Source organism: Pseudorasbora parva, chromosome 5 (assembly GCF_024679245.1).
Source record: "Pseudorasbora parva isolate DD20220531a chromosome 5, ASM2467924v1, whole genome shotgun sequence".
Classification (NCBI taxonomy): domain Eukaryota; kingdom Metazoa; phylum Chordata; class Actinopteri; order Cypriniformes; family Gobionidae; genus Pseudorasbora; species Pseudorasbora parva.
Window position 1 is genome coordinate 37,966,562 of NC_090176.1, and position 22,483 is coordinate 37,989,044.

General features: G+C 38.4%; 1 protein-coding gene across 2 annotated transcripts; it reads left to right on the plus strand.

The window, feature by feature from the left end:
• The first annotated feature begins 176 nt into the window (after nt 1–176).
• Nucleotides 177–22,483, plus strand: rcan1a (regulator of calcineurin 1a). Of its 2 annotated transcripts, none has more exons than XM_067444208.1 (4): nt 177–618; nt 20,204–20,377; nt 20,989–21,148; nt 21,281–22,483. In XM_067444208.1, the coding sequence occupies exons 1-4, from the start codon at nt 496–498 to the stop codon at nt 21,448–21,450; spliced, it is 627 nt and encodes a 208-aa protein (XP_067300309.1). In that variant the 5' UTR covers nt 177–495; the 3' UTR covers nt 21,451–22,483. The 2 variants fall into 2 exon arrangements, with proteins under 2 accessions (XP_067300309.1, XP_067300310.1); XM_067444209.1 differs by lacking the exon at nt 177–618 and adding an exon at nt 18,794–19,258.

Genomic DNA, 22,483 nt, shown 5'->3' on the forward strand with positions numbered 1-22,483 from the left:
CAAAGATGAAACTCCAACAATCGGGAACGCAGTCTGCAGAAATACATAAAAAATGTACCGCTCGGTGCTGTTTTTTTATTTTTTAGTTTAACTTTAATGCAGTATTTCTTGGTACTATAATTTTCAGGGATGTATTACTGCCCCCTGCTGGAATCATTATGTTGAAAAAGGAAACGGGAAGTTGTCGAGAGCGTACGTCAACGTAGCTGACTGTTTTCCGCAAATGATGGTTAAATCGTGGTTACTTACTTATTCTTATAACACCCAGCTTCAAAGACAAACACATAGTTTATAGTTTAAAAACATCAACTGAACACCTCAATGCCGATTTATAAAACGGTTCCCAAAATAAGCGTGAGTCGTTTAAGGCTAATGACATTTCCATATAGTATCAGATAGCTTAGCTTGACACGCCATATGATTTACACACAGATTCAGTAGGAATTACATTTATTTTACTACCTGGACATTTCCTATCCGTTCCATATTTACATTATGCAGCAGTCAAATAATGAAGACAGTGGGGCCACCGTGGACGTGCATTTTACCGACCTGACTGATTCACTAGTGGCCTGGAAAGTTCCTGTGGATGTTTTTGCCATTGAAAGCCCTTTAAGAGTGAGTAATATTGAATTTATACTTCATGAATCTTATTTAGACCTGGCATGTAACCGGCATGTATAGAGCCAAATGCATTTATGGATTTAACATATTCTTGGACTTTGCCATTGCATTGAACAACACAATAAAGTGGCATATTTTTTAAGGAAAATAGCACCAGCAGTTTTCAAACAAAACAAATAGATAAACTGTATTAGGACACTTTTTTTGTCAAACATAGTAGACATGTCCATAATCTGATAAACTATAGCAAATTTTAATTTTGCAGTTGTTTATTGTTGTTGGCTGCACATTTAAATGCTGTGGATGTGCCATTCTACTTAGCCAAAAGATGCTCTGTTGGCTTGAGATCTGGTGATTGTGAACTCATGGAACCAGAGATAACTTGCTCTGTGACATACTTTATTCTGCATAATCTTCACAGTAATCTTATTTAATGAGCCATAAGCAGATATAATCTTTTACCTAATGATATGATGCAAGCATCATTTGATGATTAAGCAGTTGAGATAAGTTGTTTTGACCTGAAAGATTTTCATATTCTGTTAATGGGCTTGAATGTCAGTCTGTAACTTGGAAAATACTGGCTTTTTTGTTGAAGTGTCACAACTAGTACATATAATATTACAACTATTTTTGACCAATAGAGTTTTTTTGGAATATTTATGGCGATTTGGACATGGTGTGACTTAATTTCCATGACAGCTGCTTTGTTCCTTATTGTAAAAAAAAAAAAGAAGAAAAAAAAGGAAAATGGGACATTGGGAATTAACATTTCTCATTGTAAAAGTTTTTGACTCAATCCAGAATTTTTGTGTGGTTTTGGTCCATGGTTTATCAAAATGAAACATTTCAACCATTTATCTTAGTACACTGTTTTCTAAAGGTGTATTATACATCCACCATAATTTTTATAATGGCAGCTTATGATGTATTGAAGTAGTAGCCAGTGCTTTCAAGAAATGGAGATTTATTATATTCTCCCACATCCCTTGAGTTGAAGTAGCTGAGTGAATTAACAAAACAATACATAAAAACCCATAATGCACTCATTTGTTTGCTTTTTTCCCTACAAGATTATTATGACATTGGAGTGGTGAATAGGTGTGTTTGTCATGGCTGAAGAAAATTTCCACTTGACGTCACTTTTGTTGAGCTGTTACACAAATCCTAGTCATCAGACAGCCTTAAGTCAGGTTGTAGACATTGTTATTATGATGTACTAGAGAATTGGCCTATGGTGTCAACTACCTTTTTATATAGTTCAGCTTAAATTAATTTACCACAGTGACCCACAACTGTTGTTTTTTCAGTGTCTCTCATGTCTGTTGATAAATGAGCATTTGTATTACACAAATGATACACAATAATGCAAGCATTGCTATCCAAAGACTAGAAGATGTCTATATAGCACAAGTAGGTTATATTTGAGTTCAGACAGCAGGTTTCTGCTGTGTGCAATTTTCCAAATAGGGTGGAAACCTCAAGTTAAATGGAAATAGGATGAGAGCATAATAGAGATGGGAAAATAGTCTGCAGTTGAGAATGGAGAAAATGGAAAATCTGTTCCATTGTGTTTTGAAATGCGGAAAGAGGAAGCAACTTGTATTACAATGCTGATGGTTGTTCCAGTTCTAAAATATGATTGAAGGAGAAGGTCATGCAACCACATAGACATTATAGCTATGTTTACATGGACACGCTTTGTTTAAATCCTTCCGATTGATGAATATAAGAGTTTATAGATCCACTAAATATATTTCAGGTTCTAGGTGATGTCATGCACATGAAGCTTTTTTTCTTTTATATATCAAGCAATAAAACGCCCCTTCCCGGACCCAAAACAAGGCTACTACAAATGAAGGTCCGATGCTAAGGACACCCGCCCCCCAGAACACAATCGTGCCTGGTGATGAGACAATGTTGTCCTGCATCCTGCATCTCTTCACAGACAATAAAAGAAAGGAGAATTTTAGAATGGCATGAGAGTAATTTCTAAAGCTTTATACCATGATCTGTCTGAATACTTGATTCTGATTGGCTGACATATGTGCATTAAAAATGTTTAATGCACAGCTAGTTCCAAGTCAGTGCACCATTCTATATTAATTTTCATTGAAGCACACACACTCATACGTAACTCGCAGAAAAAAGAAGGTTGTGCTGCGCACACACACATTTAGAACCACCCGACGTGAGCCTATTCAACAATAGAATGCGATTTGCAATATTTTGAAAATAAAATAATATTGAGAAGTCTTGGAAAATGGTCTCTCTCAAACTTTATTCAAATTCAGTCTTTTCAGATGTTAGAAGAACATTTTCCAACTTGATCATAGTTACGCTAGTTATTTATTTACAATTTTTACATGATTACCAGATCTAGTGTGAGGAAATAAGTACAGAAAGGCCAGATACAGAGCTGCTGTGTGGTATTAACACATGATCACACTCCCCATTCTCCTCATCAAAGTAGCACACATCTGCAATCCACATCTGATAGCCGAGTGTTGTTCTTTTTTCAGGTTTTAACGAAAAAGAAAAGTTTAATTCACTTAAAACAGACGCGATAGCTGATTCAAACGAGTGATGTTCCATGGCTCCATCCATCTTTGTAATGTACAAAATCTGCGCTGTCATCATCATGTAAAACCTGCCCCAACGTTTCTGATTGGTGCAGAGATTTCCACAGATTAGAAATGGGTTTGAATGGGCTCTTTGCCAGACTACTTGCAGAGCAAATCTAAATTTACTGGAAGTTGTCTGGGTTTTCTCAGGCTACCACCCCTTACAATCCAGTAAATTTGGCCAGTTTATTCCGGTTAATGTGGTTACATCATGTGACTTTTTTTATATCGACTGTGCTATTAGTCTGATTAAAAATTTATTACTATGTAAATGCATATATTGAGTGGGACACAGGCTCACAAAAATGAAAACGAATATCTGATATACACTTGTGATAAGATAATGGATAATTAATAATGAAAGGACAATGGATTCTGATTTAATGTGTAAAGTTGCAAACGTAAAAAACTACTGCAGTTTGTCTAACATCATCCTTTGGGTTGAAAACATATTTTCTACAATCATGCTGCCAGTGTAGTCGGATTCTACACACTTAATGAGAGTGGTACATCAAAATTTCGACAAAACAAAAATATTCTGCCAAAACAAAAAATTCAGTTGTGGCTGATATAGTTTTAAAAGGCTTACATTTTCGATCGACACTGACATTAATTGGTGCTTTTCCAATGACACGTTTTGACTGTTTCAGCACATATTTCGTAATGTGGATAAGCTACAACAGGTAAACATGTCAGCATTGTGGATGACCTTCACCATGACTGAAAATGATTCACTAACCAGGTTAGTCTCATTGAGATATAGAATCTCTTTTTCAAGAGAGGCAGCTCAAATAACTTGATTATGACTAGTTTAATTTAGAACATGGCACCCTGGACACGGAATTCAGTTACTCACTTTAAAAAAAATCAATTTGATGATACATCACTACTTAAATGTTTCACCCAAAAAGAACGTCACTCACCCTCATGTCATTTAAAAACTGAATTACTTTGTTCCTTCTCTGGAAATTACACTCACCTAAAGGATTATTAGGAACACCATTCTAATACTGTGTTTGACCTGCTTTCACCTTCAGAACTGCCTTAATTCTATGTGGCATTGATTCATCAAGGTGCTGAAAGCATTCTTTAGAAATGTTGGCTCATATTGATAGGATAGCATCTTGCAGTTGATGGAGATTTGTGGGATGCCCATCCAGGGCACGAAGCTCCCGTTCCTCCATATCCCAAATATGCTCAATTGGGTTGAGATCTGGTGACTTTGGGGGCCATTTTAGTACAGGGAACTCATTGTCATGTTCAAAAAAACAGTTTGAAATGATTTAAGCTTTGTGACATGGTGCATTATCCTGCTGGAAGTAGCCATCAGAGGATGGGTCAAAAGTGGACTGATTGCACCCTATCTTTTATCTCTTTATTCTTTTTATAATTGTTTTAGTTTACCTTTGTTCTTATCTTTGGTTTTTGTTATTTTATATGTTCATTTGAGTTAAATATGATGAGTGAGTATGGGTTTAACAAGAAGGTTCCTGAGTAAAAATCAGGGAATAGTGATTTAAAATGGATGTTATGGACCTGTTTGAGAAATAAAGGAAGGAGAGGTGTTCTAATTAAGATGGTACATGTATGTAGGCTGTAAACTTAAGAATGTTTATTTTTATATCAGACCATTATTGTGGATCTGACCATTTTTTTTATCTTATTTTATTTTTATTTTTTTTATTATTATTATTATCTTTACAACTGTTTTAACTATGCTTGTTTTTAATTTTTTATTTGTCCATATGGTATTTTTTTTCTCATGCATTTGTTACCACTGTTTTAATTAATTTCTATGTAAAGCACTTTGAATTGCCATTGGGTATGAAATGAGCTATACAAATAAACTTGCCTTGCCTTGCCTTGCCTAGTCATAAAGGGATGGTCAGAAACAATGATCAGGTAGGCTGTGGCATTTAAATGATGCCAATTGGCACTAAGGGGCCTAAAGTGTGCAAGGAAAACATCCCCCACACCATTACACCACCACCACCAGCCTGCACAGTGGTAACAAGGCATGATGGATCCATATTCTCATTCTGTTAAAAGTCAAATTCTGACTACCATCTGAATGTCTCAACAGAAATCGAAGCTCACCAGACCAGGCAACATTTTTCCATTCTTCAACTGTCCAATTTTGGTGAGCTTGTGCAAACTGTAGCCTATTTTTTTCTATTTTTAGTGAAGATGAGTGGTACCTGGTTGGGTCTTCTGCTGTTGTAGCCCATCCGCCTCAAGGTTGTGCGTGTTGTGGCTTCACAAATGCTTTGCTGCATACCTCGGTTGTAAAGAGTGGTAATTTCAGTCAAAGTTGCTCTTCTATCAGCTTGAATCAGTTGGCACATCCTCCACTGACCTCTAGCATCAACAAGGCATTACGTTTTTTTATATGCCATATTTATATATCATATATTCTACATTCACAATGAACAGGGACTGTATACAAAGAGTAGCGTTAAAAATATATTGTAGCGCACAGTCAGGCTCTTTATAGTTGTAAAATTGTTGTTTTGTTTTGCATCGGCAGTGATAGGGTTAACAAAGGGATTTCAGAGGTCATGTTTATATGCACTTTCTTTGTCATTCAGATTAAAATAATTCAGATTGAAAGATTTAATGGACTGTACATGAGACGTTATCTAAACCGATCTGGTGTTTACATGTGCTGACTTTCAGTCGGAAACAGTTTGTCGATACCTCGGTCCAGAAAGGAGGGATCCCAAAGGTGCCGGGGTGTCTGGAGCACACAGGCGTGGTCACACAGCTGATCAGGGAAGCCCGGGAGAATAAGGGAGACCTGGTGGTGCTGTGGTTGGACCTTACAAACGCCTATGGGTCCATACCCCACAAACTGGTTGAGGAGGCCTTGCGCCGGCACCACATCCCAGACAAGTTTAGAGACCTCGTTCTGGACTACTATGGCAATTTCAGTCTCAGAGTCTCTGCAGGGTCTACAACATCAGACTGGCACAGGCTTGAGAAGGGAATTATCACTGGATGTACAATTTCAGTGATATTATTTGCACTTGCCATGAATATGCTGGTAAAGTCTGCAGAGGTCCAGTGCAGAGGTCCCCTCACCAAGTCGGGTATTCGCCAGCCGCCCATTAGGGCTTTTATGGATGACCTGACGGTGACGACACCACACGTACCAGGGGGCAGGTGGATCTTGAAGGGCTTGGAAGAGATGACATCCTGGGCGCGCATGTGCTTCAAGCCAGCAAAGTCTAGAGCTCTAGTGTTGAAGAAAGGAAAGGTTTCCAACAAGTTCAGCTTTACACTCGGCAAGACCCAGATACCATCAATCACTGATAAACCAGTGAAGAGCTTGGGAAAGGTGTTCGACTGCAGCCTGAAGGACACGGCAGCCATCCATGCAACCAACATTGAACTGGAGGGCTGGCTGGCTGCAGTAGACAAGTCAGGCCTACCTGGCAAGTTCAAGGCCTGGATTTACCAACATGGCATCCTCCCACGGATTCTCTGGCCCCTCCTGATTTATGAGGTTCCAATCTCCACCATCGAGGGCTTTGAGAGGAGAGTCAGCAGGTTTCTACGGAAGTGGCTGGGCCTACCTCGAAGCCTGAGCAGCATTGCTTTGTATGGCCAGAACAATAAGTTGAAGCTCCCCATTAGCGGCCTGAGTGAGGAGTTTAAGGTGGGCCGGGCCAGGGAGGTGCTGCAATACAGAGAGTCACTAGACCCGATGGTCTCCCAGGCGGGGATCGAGGTGAGGACAGGGCGGAAGTGGAGGGCAGTAGCGGCGGTGGATGAGGCTGAGTCACGGCTACGGCACAGGTCATTGATAGGAGCAGTGACTCATAGAAGAGCTGGGCTGGGTAGCGGCACAACACCTCGCTACAATAAGGCACAGGGGAAGGACAGGAGAGCACTGGTGCAGCAAGAGGTGCGGGTAGCAGTAGAGGAGGAGCGGGCCAGCAGGATGGTTGGAATGCGGCAGCAGGGAGCCTGGACAAGATGGGAGAATGCAGTGGACCGTAAAGTCACATGGGCGGAGCTGTGGAAAGCAGAACCCCATCGCCTACGGTTCCTGATCCAGGCTGTCTATGATGTACTACCAAGCCCATCCAACCTGTTCAGCTGGGGATTGGTGGAGTCGCCAGCCTGCACCCTCTGCCTGAAGAGGGGGACTCTGGAGCACATCCTAAGCTGCTGTCCAAAAGCACTGGGCGAAGGGCGCTACCGTTGGCGTCATGACCAAGTCTTGAAAGTCATTGCAAATACCATCAGCTGTGGAATTGACCACTGTAAGCGCCTCCGCCCAGTGAAGAACACTATTGCTTTTGTCCGGGCTGGGGACAAGCCACCACTAGCGGCCAGGGCCACCTCATCAGGGCTGCTAGCAACAGCACGAGACTGGGAGTTGAAAGCTGACCTGGGGAAGCAACTGAAATTCCCAGAAGCTGTCACCACCTCAACATTGCGGCCTGACATGCTACTCATCTCAGAGACCTCTAAGCAGATCGTTCTCCTTGAACTTACCGTACCCTGGGAGGACCGTATCGAGGAGGCCAATGAGAGAAAGAGGGCAAAATATGCTGAGCTAGTGGAGGAGTGCCGGAATAATGGGTGGCGAGCACGGTGTGAGCCCATTGAGGTTGGATGTAGAGGGTTTGCTGGCCAGTCTCTCTGCAGGGCCTATAACATCCTGGGCATCATAGGGGCCAGTAAGCGAAGGGCCATTAAGGAGGTCACTGAGTCAGCAGAAGTTGCCTCAAGGTGGCTGTGGATAAAGAGAGGAGAACCATGGGTGGGGTAGGGCTACCTGGACACAAGCTAGGGCCTGATCAACCCCGGCTGGGTCGCCTGGGTGAGAGTGTATGATGCTTGAAAGACCCGAAACACTCCGTGACCCCAGGTAACATCACTGAGGATGTGTCCAGGGTGCATCAAGGTGATGTATGTGATAAGTAAGTCTGCGACGCTGTCCTCTCCAACAGCTGATGGAAATGTGTGGTTCTGGTTGCCATAGCAACTCTCAACGACAACCAGGATTTATACGATTTTATAAAAGCTATTTATGTGTTGTAAAGTGTAATAATCATCTCAGAAAAATACATTCTTCTCCCAGGCGCAGTTGAAGTAAAATGTGCCTGGGACAAATGCTGTCAAGATGAGGGTGCAGCCAGGCTGTGTCTGTATCATTATTTCAACATTATCTTCATAACTCCATATGAAATAAAAAGGTTAACGTTACCCCTCAGAAAAATTAACTTTCTTGTCAACACTCAACAGCACTGGTGTGAGCGCGGCGCGCGTGCTGTATATCATGTCATATAACTCAAAAGTAACGTTAATCATAGTAATTTCATTCGGTTGGGGCATTTTTATTCAGATTGAGGTGTTTATATGGAGCATTTTCATTCGGATTGGACTTTTACACCGATTACAGTGCTCCATTAACGCACCATGTCATTCTTTCAGACATTACAATGGCCTTACCTAATTCAGAAGAAGCCGCTTCTTTTTCCGAGTTGTGTAACGTCATATGTCCACTATCTTCCAGTCAAAACATTCTCTATGTGCAATAGGAAAAGATCAGAGAATCTCCTGAGCCGTTGCAGCCAGTTTCAAATTATTCTCATAACTGAGAAACTTCTTTCTGAGTCTGGCTGACGTAGCAGAGCCAACAGGCAGTGTTCTCAGCGCGTAGAACAGAACGAGATGAGCGTACACTCACGTAGCCTACCACGATACTTTGATATTCGCAAGGGAAAATGAGCTTCTTTTTTAAAATGCAGTAATTAAAAATTATTTAGCCATATCTTACTCATTCTACACACAGAAATAATAAGATAAGACAAAGATAAGCCCCCCCAGCCCCCCTAAACTCCGCCTATGGTACCTGAGCAGAGTGAAATACTCAGACCGGCCTGTCTGGCACCAACAACCATGCCACGCTCGAAATTGCTTAAATCACCTTTCTTTCCCATTCTGACATTCAGTTTGGAGTTAATGAGATTGTCATGACCATGACAACGCCCCTAAATGCATTGAAGCAACAGCCATGTGATTGGTTGATTAGATAATTGCATTAATGAGAAATTGAACAGGTGTTCCTAATAATCTTTTAGGTGAGTGTATATTTTGAAAAATTTCTAGGGTTTTTGTTCATACAGTGGAAGGTAAGGGTTACCAAAGGGTTTGGTTAGGCAGATTACTCAAAATATGCTTTTGTGTTCAGCAGAAAAAGTCATACAGTTTGGAACGACATTTAGAGAATAATGACAGAATTTTCATTTTCGTATGAACTGTCCCTTTAAATGTGGTAAGCCACACAGTGACACAAACACTTTAATTAGCTGCATTTTTGTACGCACAAGTTCCACTGGAATACACAGTTTATTTCTGCTTTATCAGCAGTTCTTTGCTTGTATTTTGACATGGCTTCTTCTTTTTTTTACCTCCATAAATTGCAGATGATCATCCTCTCCACCCCAGCAAACAATCTGAATTTCAGAACTTATCATTGTAGTATAATTTTCCACCCTCAGGTATTTGAACTTGCCTATTTACAGTGTCAGTTGTAAACAAACTAGTGCAGTACATGCATTTTTGTGATCCACCTTGAGCATGCTGTTTTCCATCTGTTTTCAACTCAAGCTAATGACATTTTAACACTGTGTGAGGTCTAAAGTTTTAAAGGGATAGTTCACCCTAAAATGAAAATTAAGTTAAGTGCTCACCCTGGAGTTGTTCTATTGTCGTATGTATGCCGTTCTTTATTTTATGGACTACAAAAGCTTTTTTTAAAGATTCAGAAGTATCACATTTAAGGATCCAAAATGACACATCATATATTCCAAGTGTTCTGGGGTAAACAATATGAAATTGAATGTATTATTTAACGGATATCCTGACCTTGGCCAGTGCACGGCTATTTGATCTGAGCATTTGTAAGACACTGGTACCGCAGTTCACTCCGTCTCATAAAAAGCATAGAAGTTGTGCAAATTAAGATTAATAAACACCGACACAAAATTACAACGGCTATACACTCTTAAATATTGTGTTGAAAACAACACAACCCTTTGTTGTTTCTTAACACACCTTTGTTTCTAGATAAGGACAGCACATTTTGTGTTACTTTGAACTCAACCAAAACTTGTATGCAATAAAAGCACAACAAACTCACATGTAGTTTACATATATTAAACCTGCTACATTTACATAAGAAATTCAAAAGCCAAAATATAGTAAACTAAACATTAACAGCGTTGCTTAAGTGAAAAGTTCCTGAAGAGTTAATGCATAATCAAGTTGATTAATTTATTATTTATGTATTCGTTTAAATGCATAGCACTCAAGTGATGGTGAGAGTCAGTAAGATAAAGCCTCTTGCATGTCTGACTGTCACCGTCAATAACTGACACAAGTGATTCAGGGAGGTCTTCCTTTTAAAGCTGCAAAAGTGCAAATATAATACATTTATATGTTTTCAGACCATATTCATGATAAATATAGCAAGCTAACGTTACTTAGAAAGCCAAAGAAAACTTAAGCATCAGAGATAATGTTAACTTCTTAGGGCAGTTGTGAGCAAGATGCAGTAAGCAGCACCGTGAAATAAGCTCATACCAATCCCGGCATGGCTACAATGTGTCATTTCCACTCACAATAAGTCAAACAAAAGAAACATAAAGCTTGTTAAAAAAAAGAGTTCCCATCATCAATATCGTGTAGTGTTGATGTGGTTCACACCTCATTTGTTAGGGCGTTTTCCTACTACCATGTATATGTCTAAAATGTCCCTCGACCGTCTACAAATGATCACAAAAGGCATTTTGAAAGATTATAATGCAAAATACAGATATTTTACTTACCTCCATGCATCGAAAATACCAACCAATGATGAAAAGTTGAAAAGCAAGGAAACTTTCTTGTGAGAAGATTAACTGGCCACACTTTAAAAATTATTTAAAAAATAAGTTACCTGGTTGCCTTAAAATTTTGAGTTAACTTAAAATAAAAATTAAGAGTTAATACAATGAATATTTTTGAAAATCGACAACCTTTATTCAAATATTATTAAAAGATTTTGTACGCACATTGGGTGTGTGTGTTTTATTTGTGATTTTATTTGTAATGACGCAGATGCCATTTGTGCTATTTTCATGATTTATCACATTTTTATGTGATTCAGATCAATAATATTTTGAGTTTCTATTTATTAAACAAATTTCCTTCATTGTATCAACTCAAATTTTTAATTTCAATGAACTCAAAATGTTAAGGCAACCAGGTTACTTACTTTTTTTAAGTTAAACCAAAAAAATACAATATATATGAAGATCAAGGACATTTAGCATTAGTTTCATTTTAATCTTTTTTAAGCTTTTTTATGACTATGTGTTACAAACAAATACATTATTGTCTATTGTTAACATGAGTGTGTAGTTTAGGCCAAAACTATTAAAATATATATTAATTAAAAGCCTAATTTCCAAGGCTTTATTGAAACGATTAATTTAAGCATTAGTCAACTAGTTAACTAGTAACACTTTTCTGGGATATTTTATACTGTCTATAGTTTCACTCTCTTTTTTCTGGAGGCAACAAATGTCAAAATGCCTTTTTTGAGGGGTTATTTACAGTCAGCTGATTGTCTCGTGATGAAAGAATCCACTTGGTTGCTGCTTTCTGTGGAAAGTCTGGAAGGAGTTTTGACACTTGCTCTGTGCGACATAGCCCTCGAGCTGTCATTAACTCAGCTGGGTGTCTCAGTGGAAAATGTAAGCTGTTCTCTTAAATGTGTCAGATGAACTCACATTCCCTAAGCAAACCCATTCTGATATCATAACCACAGCCAGGGTCTTATAAACAAAACACTGACTCATTTAGAAACTTTCTTGGAACCCACTTCCTGAATTGGTGCTTCAAAACACGAAGTGCACCATTTAAGTGGACAAGTGAGTGATATAAGCCTGTAGACATAGTTTATAGTTTCTGGAAGCTTAAAATGGAGCCAAGTCTTGACCTTAACCTCAGGTCAGTTTTGACTATTATTATCATGTAAGCTAATAATATGTATGTGCTCTCTACACTTTGTGCCATGGCCCACTTTCCACCTTTACACACATTTCGAGATGATGAATTCATTTTCCATGAAATGGATAGCAGATAATTTTATTTTCCATTACATTGATTGTAGATTATAAATTAGTTTGCTGTTATAATTCCAGAAAATAATTACTTAATTTCCACTAGGGGTAGATAAAGAATTTCATTTGCTATTTTGACTAAGTAATGACGTTACAAACGTAATTATTTTATCCATAATTGATAGCAGATAAATTAATTTTCACGTACTTAAAGGTGTACTTCAGTGTTGTGAACATGAATGTGTATTTAAACTGGGTCATTTATGTAGTAGAAATGTGAAATTATTTTTGAATTTGGTGCCTTCTAGACTAAGAAAAGGCAGCATATGTATTTTTGTCTCGTGCATGAAAGACAACAACTCCCAGAATGCACTTGCTTCGCTGCCCAACAAGGCCACTCCCAAAGCCATGGCCACTGGTTATCACTTGCCACCATGACTTCGCTCCCACCGTCGTTTTGATATTCATTAATCAATTTATTTTGTTCAGTTAGGGAATAGACACTATATTTAAAAAACTAATTGTGTCTGTTCAATAAAGTGTGAGTGAGCCGAACGAGTGTCACAGCACAAATGTAGCAGCCGTCAGATTACATCTTCACATACAAGTGTGAAGAGCTAAGCAGAGCTGAGGTTAGCACATACACAATGAGGCATACATTGTGTTATTTTTTTTCTCCAACCAGTTCAGTGGAAATCCTGCCCTGCAGCCGATCCTAAACATTTAATTGGCCATGTCAGTCACAGTCACGATTGCCTACACCCAACCCTGATCCCTAAACCGACCCGTCACTGTAACCTCAGCAGGATTTCCGCTGAACTGGTTTGGGGGGAAAAAAATCACGCGCATGCATTCACGGCCCTTGTTCAGTCTGGCGCGTTTTCAGATCATGTCTATGGTTGCTTAACTTTAACAGGAATTCATTTGAAAAATGTAAACACTCACTCAGCCGTGCACATACACATTGTGAGAGTAAGATCCCACCCCCGACAACATGCAAAACTAGAGCCTTCTACTGGCTGTAGTCTTTAGCCTCTGGCCAACAATTCCTCTAATGGCGCAAAATGACAATATTTGCATCATCTGAGGATTTTTTCCAGAAATAAAATGCATAATTATCTCTTCACAGGGGGATATGAGGGGGGAATGTACTACTGGGTACTACTGGGTTTCTACTGATACAAAGCTTAATGCTAAATCGCTGAAGTATCTCTTGAATTTACCATTACATAAATGTAAGAATTTAATTTGCTTTACCATTACATAAATATAAGAATTTAATTTCCTTTACATGGTAAACTAACATCAAATGAAGGCAAAACCAGTTTTAAAATATTTATTATAATTATACTTTTTTTTTTAAACTTTATTTGCAGTAGATAATCCTTTTATTTGCTGTTACTTAAACGGTAAATAACCTAAATGTGTCATTGCAGTGACAATAACATTTCTCATATTTGTTTTAATCCAGTTATCTATTTAAAGATGATGAATTCAACTGCACGTGCTGTTTTTGTTTTATGATTTTGACAGGAACAGAATGTTTCTGTATCCATGATAACACCTGTGAGATGCGTTCCACCCGTATAAGAGCATACACAATATCCAGCAACATAATGCTGCTCTGTTCACCATTTTCCACCCTGTATTTCTTCCTTTGTTATAATTTAGTTTCATGTTTTTTTCTGCTTTTCCATTCCCTAATAAGAGGCCTTGTTCCACTGGAAATGATTCCCAGCCTTTGGACTAAAACATCTGCACACATGAGTGACAGATGCCTATAGCTGGTGTAGATCTCTCTGTGCTTATCTCAAACTGGAAAGCATTTACCAGATAGAGAAGTGGAAAGTTTGCATGAAAGGTATGGGAAGAATGTTCACTTCAAGGTTTTATTTAATTTGAGAAATGTAATTTGTCAGTTAGAGATAAAAGAAATATGCTCATAATTATGTGCATGGACTGAAGAATAGTCGAAGTTAGTTCTGTTCTGTCCAGTTTTGGAGGTTAAAATCCAGTTGAAATGCATCTCAAGCATCCCACAATATTTGCCAGTGCAGTTTCTCCCTCTTCTGCTTATAATTTTCTTACTCTTTACTCTCATCTGTAATACAATGGCAATAAGAATAAATTAAAATTATTATAATAAAAACCTAGTTTGGGTAAGAATGTATTTTTATGTTTTAGAAAATAGTCGCCTATACTCTTATACAAGGCTGCATTTATTTAAACAAAAATACAGTAAAAACACTAATATTGTGAAATATCATTACGGTTTAAAATATTATATTTGAATGTATTTTAAAGGTGTCATGAACTGGCTTTTTTTCTTTTTTATACTGTTGTCTGAGGTCAACTAATGACGTTTGTGTGGTTTTTACATTCAAAAACATCATAACTAATAAGTAATAGGCTATTTTCTACACTGGTTTTGAGAATATCTTCTGAATGCTGGGTTTTGACGGGCGTGACACACTGGAGACTTGGAAGTAAACACCAATGGCTAGGATTGGATAAGATTTGCATATTTAATGAACTTCAGCTCCACTGTCATATCTAGCCCCTGTCAGTTCAGTTCACATGAGAGAGAGATTATTTGGAAAGCAGCAACTGCAACTTGTCTTTATCAAACAAACACAATGATTTATTTCTCATCCACCCATGATTGTATTACATGGCCCGCACCTGCACGGTCGATATAAGCTCGAACCGCACACACACACACACGTGCGCGCCCAGATCAAGAAAGAATTTTGGTCTGGTACAGCCCCAGGACTAGTACTATTACATATAAAAAGCCGTTTTACTCACATAAGTTTGTTGCACCATTCCTGTCTGATCCAATATAGAAGGCACAACATTGTGCCTGCAAATCCAGCACTACAAACGATTCTGCAGTGAAATGAAGCAAGCACACAAACTTTCTTCCCCACGTGAGCTGGAACTTCATTAAAAATGTATGAAGTATCACACATTCCTAATATTATGATTATATTAGCTTATCCAGTGACTGTGTTCCACCACAATATCTTGCTATCTTCTTCCACATGTTTATTTCTCCTGGCTAGCAAACCAATCAGCTCCATGAGTTGGTGGGCGGGCTACTGAATTAGACATTCTGTAGAGGCGGTGTTTCATAGTGCTATGACGTAAGAATGAAGCTCACAATCATTTTCTGGGCCTGGTGTCTATAAAAGCTTTTATTTGATTAAAAAGAAAGTTTTCAGCTCTGAAACTTACAGGATATTCTAATATTACAATGACCTTTTATCAAAAGCTCAAGTTGATTTCTTAATTCATCACCCCTGTAAAATGTAATTTATTATTTGGTATTAGATGGTAAAGCTGAAATTTCAGCAGCATCATTAGTCTAGTCTTTATTTGCACATGATCCTTCAGTAATCCATCCAATATGATAATTTGGTGTGCAAGCATTTTTTTATATTTTTATTATTATTATTCCAAACCCGATTCCAAAAAAGTTGGGACACTACAAATTGTGAATAAAAACAGAATGCAATGATGCAGAATTTTGAAATTTCAATATTTTATTCAGAATACAACATAGATTAATGATCAAATGTTTAAACTGAGAAAATGTATAATTTTAAGGGAAAATTAGTTGATTTTAAATTTCAAGGCATCAACACATCTCAAAAAAGTTGGGACAGGGCCATGTACCACTATGTGGCATCCCCTCAGTCTGGGGACTGAAGAGACAAGTTGCTCAAGTTTAGGAATAGGAATTTTGTCCTATCCTTTTCTTATACATGCTTCTAGTTGCTCTGTCTTAGGTCTTCTTTGTCACATGTTCCTCTTTATGATGCGCCACATGTTTTTTATGGGTGAAAGCTCTGTACTGCAGGCTGGCCATTTCAGTACCTGGATCCTTCTTCTGCAAAGCCATGATGTTGTAATTGATGCAGTATGTGATCTGGCATTGTCATGTTGGAAAATGCAAGGTCTTCCCTGAAAGAGACAACGTCTGGATGGGAGCATATCTTGTTCTAGAACTTATGAAAGATATATACCTTTCAGAATTGATGGTGCCTTTTTCAGATGTGTAAGTTGCCCATGCCACACACACTTATGCAACCCCATACCATCAGAGATGCAGGCTTCTGGACTGAGCGTTAATAACCACTTGGGTTGTCCTTGTCCTCTTTAGTCCTGATGACATGGTGTGCCAGTTTTCCAAAAAGTACATACCATTTTGATTAGTATGACCAAAGAACAGTTTTCCACTTTACCACAGTCAATTTTAAATGAGCCTTGGCCCAGGGAAAATGCCTGCGCTTCTGGATCATGTTTAGATATGGCTTATTTTTTGACCTATAGAGTTTTAACTGGCAACGGAGAATGGCAGGGTGTATTGTGTTCAGGACAATGTTTTCTAGAAGTATTCCTGAGCATTCCTGTATATGTTGCAGTGCTGTCTAAGAGCCTGAAGATTACAGGCATCCAGTATGGTTTTCCGGCCTTGACCCTTACGCACAGATATTGTTCCAGATTCTCTGAATCTTTGGATGATATTATGCAATGTAGATGATGATAACTTCCAACTCTTTGCAATTGTTTTCCGATAAACTCCTTTCTGATATTGCTCCAGTATTTTTCACCGCAGCATTGTGGGAAATTGGTGATCATCTGCCCATCTTGACTTCTGAAAGGCACTGCCACTCTGAGAGGCTCTTTTTATACCTAATCAAGTTGCCAATTGACCTAATAAGTTGCAGTTGCAAATTGGTCCTCCAGCTGTTCCTTATATGTACATGTAACTTTTCCTGCCTCTTATTGCTACCTGTCTGTCCTACCTTTTTTTGGAATGTGTAGCTCTCATGAAATCCAAAATCGAGCCAAAATTTGGCATGAGATTTCAAAATGTCTCACGATCTATATTCTACTGTGAATAAAATATAAGCTTATAAGATTTGTAAATTATTGCATTCCTTTTTTACAATTTATACAGCGTCCCATCTTGGAATCGGGTCAGTTAAAAATGGTGGTGCTGTTTAAGGCCCTGATATACTTCAAGCCAAACAATGTAATTTCAAACAAAATCAGTCCGAAACGAAGTTTTTTGGGAGTTCTAAACAGACAGTTTGCTCTGGTTGGTAAACACTTTTGTACTGCCATTGGTCTGTGGTGATTATGTAATAGGTAGGTGTGTGAGGCGGAATCTCTTCCAGTTAATTTCTCCTGTTCAGTCAATTGAGGTCAGACGTCTACGGGTAAAAACATGAATACGCTGATGAGATGCTTTATAGTAGAAAATTAAGTTGTACTTCTGATGAAACGTGGCACTAGTACCGTTTTTGCATGTTTAATATGGTTAAGCTGCTTGATTTTAAGCAATCTATTGTATAAGCTGCTATATAAATACATGTGACGTGACTTTACTGGAGAGCCGCAGAGCAGCACATATCATCGTTGATTCTCATCAACGTGTGGGATATTCAATAACAGTATATTGTTGCTCACGTATTTCAAACTTCGCTTTACCTCTAAACTAAGAACGTAAACGAACTTTGCCATGAGTATATCGGGGCCTTAATAGTTTTGTGGAAACCATGACCCAGTTTTTCAGGATTCTTTGATAAATTGAAAACATTTTTGAAATATAAATAATTTGTAAGATTATATTGTCTTTTTTGTTTCGTTTGGCTTAAGAACTGCTTATCAACCCTATTAATATTCCCAATTTTAATTGAAAGGCCACATGTGTTTACCTTTACAGAAGATTAGAGTTAATCTCTGTGCATTAGCTGTACCGTCATCAGATTCAGTATTTAGTAATGGTCTCAAATATCCATGTTTACATAATTGAAAAAGAGAATATGGATAGTGTTTCTAATATTTGCAAGACATGGAGAGAATAACGTCATGCAGATCGGTGTTAAAAATAAGCCTGACGTGTGACAACTTGCCACTTGAACAGATAGAAAAAGAGAAGCTGTTCTTCAATAATGATGGGACAAATCCACTGCCTTTGGAATCAGACAGGAGAAAACGAGGGGAATTAACACCCATGGAAAATATGCTGTGGGGAGCGCTTGATAACACAGCTGCCCTTCTGCCCAGCTCAGCTGATTTAGATTTTCCATCAAGATGGGAGGGGCAGCATGAAAGAGACAAATACCATGAGATGAGCGATACAGATCATTGTTTTACCACACTGTGTGTCCTGAAATAGTGTGACCGAATTGAGCAGAGATTGGCCAAACTGAATCTGAGCTGCACGGAAAGCAGTGTCACATAGTTTCCAGGACTTGCACTCTCAGGGTGTGTGTGTCTATGATTAGTCAGCAGAGCCATTGGTTTCAGTACAGAATGGAAAAGTGAGGCGGAGTCTGCAGACAGAGCAACCCCTCCCCTGCAGTAGGCGGAGCCTGTTGTTGTGCAGCTGAGAGGGGCCTTTATATAAAAGGAGACGGATGAGCGAGCTGCAGTCTAAGGAAGCCTTCAAGACGGACGATTCCAGAAGATTCTGTCTCAACAAAGCAGAGTCACGTGACCACAGTACAAAGCCGCTGGGGTTATATTTTTTTATGCATTAGGCTACTCAGCTTGACCCATTTCCTTTCTGAAAATGCTCAATGCTCTCTGCTGGACTGAAACCGTCTGAGAAGGACAGGAAGAAAAGCAGCAGCGAAGAGGGTGATTTCAAAGCATTTGTTTCCTGAAGCAGGCGTCATTTGTGTCCTCACGCTGGGGAAGGCAAACCGGACACGTCTCAACCCCTCCTGCCCTTTACATTCTCTAACCTCTCAAGTCCTCCGGAGGATCCGTCAACGGGCTTCAGTCATGCACCTGAAAACCATGAAGTGCAACCCTTTCTGCCTTATCGCTTCCTTAGAGGATCTGGATATGTTTAACAGACCCGAGGAGAGGGTAAGGCTTCATTGACATGGTGCCTTACAATATCAAAATAGTTTTACACTTTAAATAAATACTACAATAATTACAATAAACTGCTGGAATACAGTTGTTTCATCCATTAATCATAATGAATTACAATAATAGAAAGAGATTCAACAGCTCTTTATATACCTCATATAACCTTTTGCCTTTATTGATCATGAATATTTGATTTACACTTTATGTGTGGTTTGTGGTTGACTGAATGACCTACTTGTGTATCATGTAAATATTTAGCTAATGATCTGGTTGTGGTAGTAGAGGTTGGATCATGGAATAAGTGGGAACATTTGTGCAACATTTTGGCAACAATGAGTCTTTGTCTGGACCGTTTGGGGTTTTTGAATCTGACGTAAGCTCTTACGCACACCATGCATACACTATAACCCGGGATTTGTATTTCATAATCTACAAAACCTTTGCATCGCTTTAAATGGTCCATCAGGACTGCCCATCTGCATGTTCACAGCGTGCAGTAAGTCTCTGTTACCTTGGAAACCAATATCTTGTCGAGCACTGACAGACGTGGTCATTTTTAGGATGTGTATTAGATTAGTACTATGTGCGTCAGAAAGGTTTAATATAGAATCATTTACTGAACAACAATCTGGCAGTATCCCCAAAAACAAGATAAATGGATTGAGCACAATAATGTTTTACAAGCGCAGTCTTACCACAGGGTGGTTGGTAAATCTAGTGGTTTAGGCTTAAGGCTGGTTATATAGGTTACCGGTCTGAGCCCAAATGGTGGCACACTTTCAAATACTTGTCCTCAGATTTCCACAGGAAAAATGTGGACAAATGTTTATTTGTGTACTCTTCTTGTGTCACCAGCAATATGTTCATTTCGTAATGCTGTTTCCATGAAGACACACGTAGTCAAGTGTATTTATTTGTTTGTTTCCCTCTCATCCACAGGCTAGTTTTGAGGATCTGTTCCGTGCCTTTGACCGAAACGTCACCTTCCAGTTCTTTAAGAGTTTTCGTCGGGTGAGGATAAACTTTAGCAATGCGCTGTCCGCTGCAGAGGCAAGAGCAAAACTCCACAAAAGTGACTTCAACGGCAGGGAGGTGCGACTCTATTTTGCCCAGGTATGTCACCTTAAAAGTTGTCTATTAATATATCTGTGTGTATAAACACAGCAACTAAATAATAATAATACTTATTTGTATTATTATTTGTAGTTATTAATATAATAAACTTATGAAATAATTGTATTTATTAATAAGAATAATAATAATAATAATATATATATATATATATATATATAATATATATATATATATATATATATATATATATATATATATATATATTTTTTTTTTTAACTTAATTCTGATTATTCTAATCGGCCTTCTAAAAACAGCTTATATATATATATATATATATATATATATATATATATATATATATATATATATATATATATATATATATATATATATATATATATATATATATATATATATATATATATATATATATATATATTATTCCTTTTTTATAGATATATCTCAAACTGTAAAAAAAAAAAAAAGGAAACAAATAGAGGAATAAAATAGATCTTAGCACTAATGACCAACTGACTGTACGTTATTCCTTATTATTGTTTATTGTATCACACCTGGTTATTTGCCTGTTTTTTTTTAATTATCACAAAAAAAAAAAAATTCTTTCTTTTGCCACCTTGCCATCTTTCTAGTCTGTGCACATTGGCAGTCCGCACCTGGAGCCTCCTAAACCAGATAAGCAGTTCCTCCTGTCCCCTCCTCCATCACCTCCTGTGGGTTGGGAGCAGGCAAAGGATGCCACGCCTGTCATCAACTATGACCTTCTCTGCGCCATCTCCAGACTAGGGCCAGGTACAACATGCATAATGTCTCGCATTCTCACTGCATCTTTTTTCATACTTCTAAAATGGGTCTATGGTTTAAATCATTAATTCAGTTTGGCCTGCTTTGAATTCATAAGAATAAATTCTCTCTGTACGGCAGGTGAAAAGTATGAGCTCCAGCCAGGAACTCCCACCACTCCCAGCGTGGTGGTTCATGTTTGCGAGAACAATCAAGAAAGCTCAGGAAATGAGGAGGATATGGATGGTGGCATGCGTCCACGTCCAAAAATCATCCAGACCCGTCGTCCAGAATACACTGTCACGCAGTGAGCCTAGGGAACCTCTCATTGTGCCATAATCTTTGCTTTACTATCACAGGACCCTCTGGGCGACCTGCCGAGGCACGCAGTTGGTTCTCCAGACCACTAGAGGACGCCTTAAGACAGAACCTCAGCCCTGTGGAGAGAGACATATTGTATATGTCCACTATCTCATAGGACAATGGGGTTCACTGCATGCATTCGATGGTAGAGTGACTCATTTTTCTGCAGGCTGGGGGTTTTCAAGAGTGCTTTCATTGGTAACTGTGGCCATGGAGAACATGAGTCTCCTATTGTGTAGTGTTTTTTTGTATCTTGGGAAGCATGTTGAATCCCAATCAGTGGGTGTGTTGATATGATTTATTTGTATTTCCTTTTAGTTTAGCTTGATATTTTCAGGCTCTTTTATTTAATTAACACTCATGTGCAAGATTGGAACTTGAACTAGAGTAAATGCTGACTATGAAGTCAATATTGTGTCAGAAAATGTGGACGGTTTATTTTTCCCATTCATATGGCAATTGTAAGTCTCATTACACCATGTGCCTCAGCATGTTCCTAAATTACCGTATCACTATTGAGTAGTCTCGTATGACTGATTTCTTTATTTGTCTAGATACATCTTAACATTTTCATTTTTGGGGGGGGGGATTAGTTGCACTATACGAGAGTCCATTGTTTTAACACAACTGACTTTTTTTTTTAAAAAGTCCCAAAGCAGTCCATTAAGATCTATTCGGGATGTACTGAAAGGTATGGTCCTCAATTTCATGCACTTGAGTCATCTGTAGGACCATAACACTGTAACCAGTTTTGATGGAGTCATGGAGGACTGTTACACTCTTTACCAGAATCAACATCAATTGATTTTATTACATGGAGCCTAATAATGTATTTCTGATGCCTTTTACTGTTTGTAATGTCTGTATATAATGGTATATGTTTTTTTTTTTTACTTGGTTTTGAAATGTCACTGACTTTGAAATGGCTTGGGTGTTTGTCCTGTCATAAATAACAACCATAATGTCATTAAAGTACGTTTT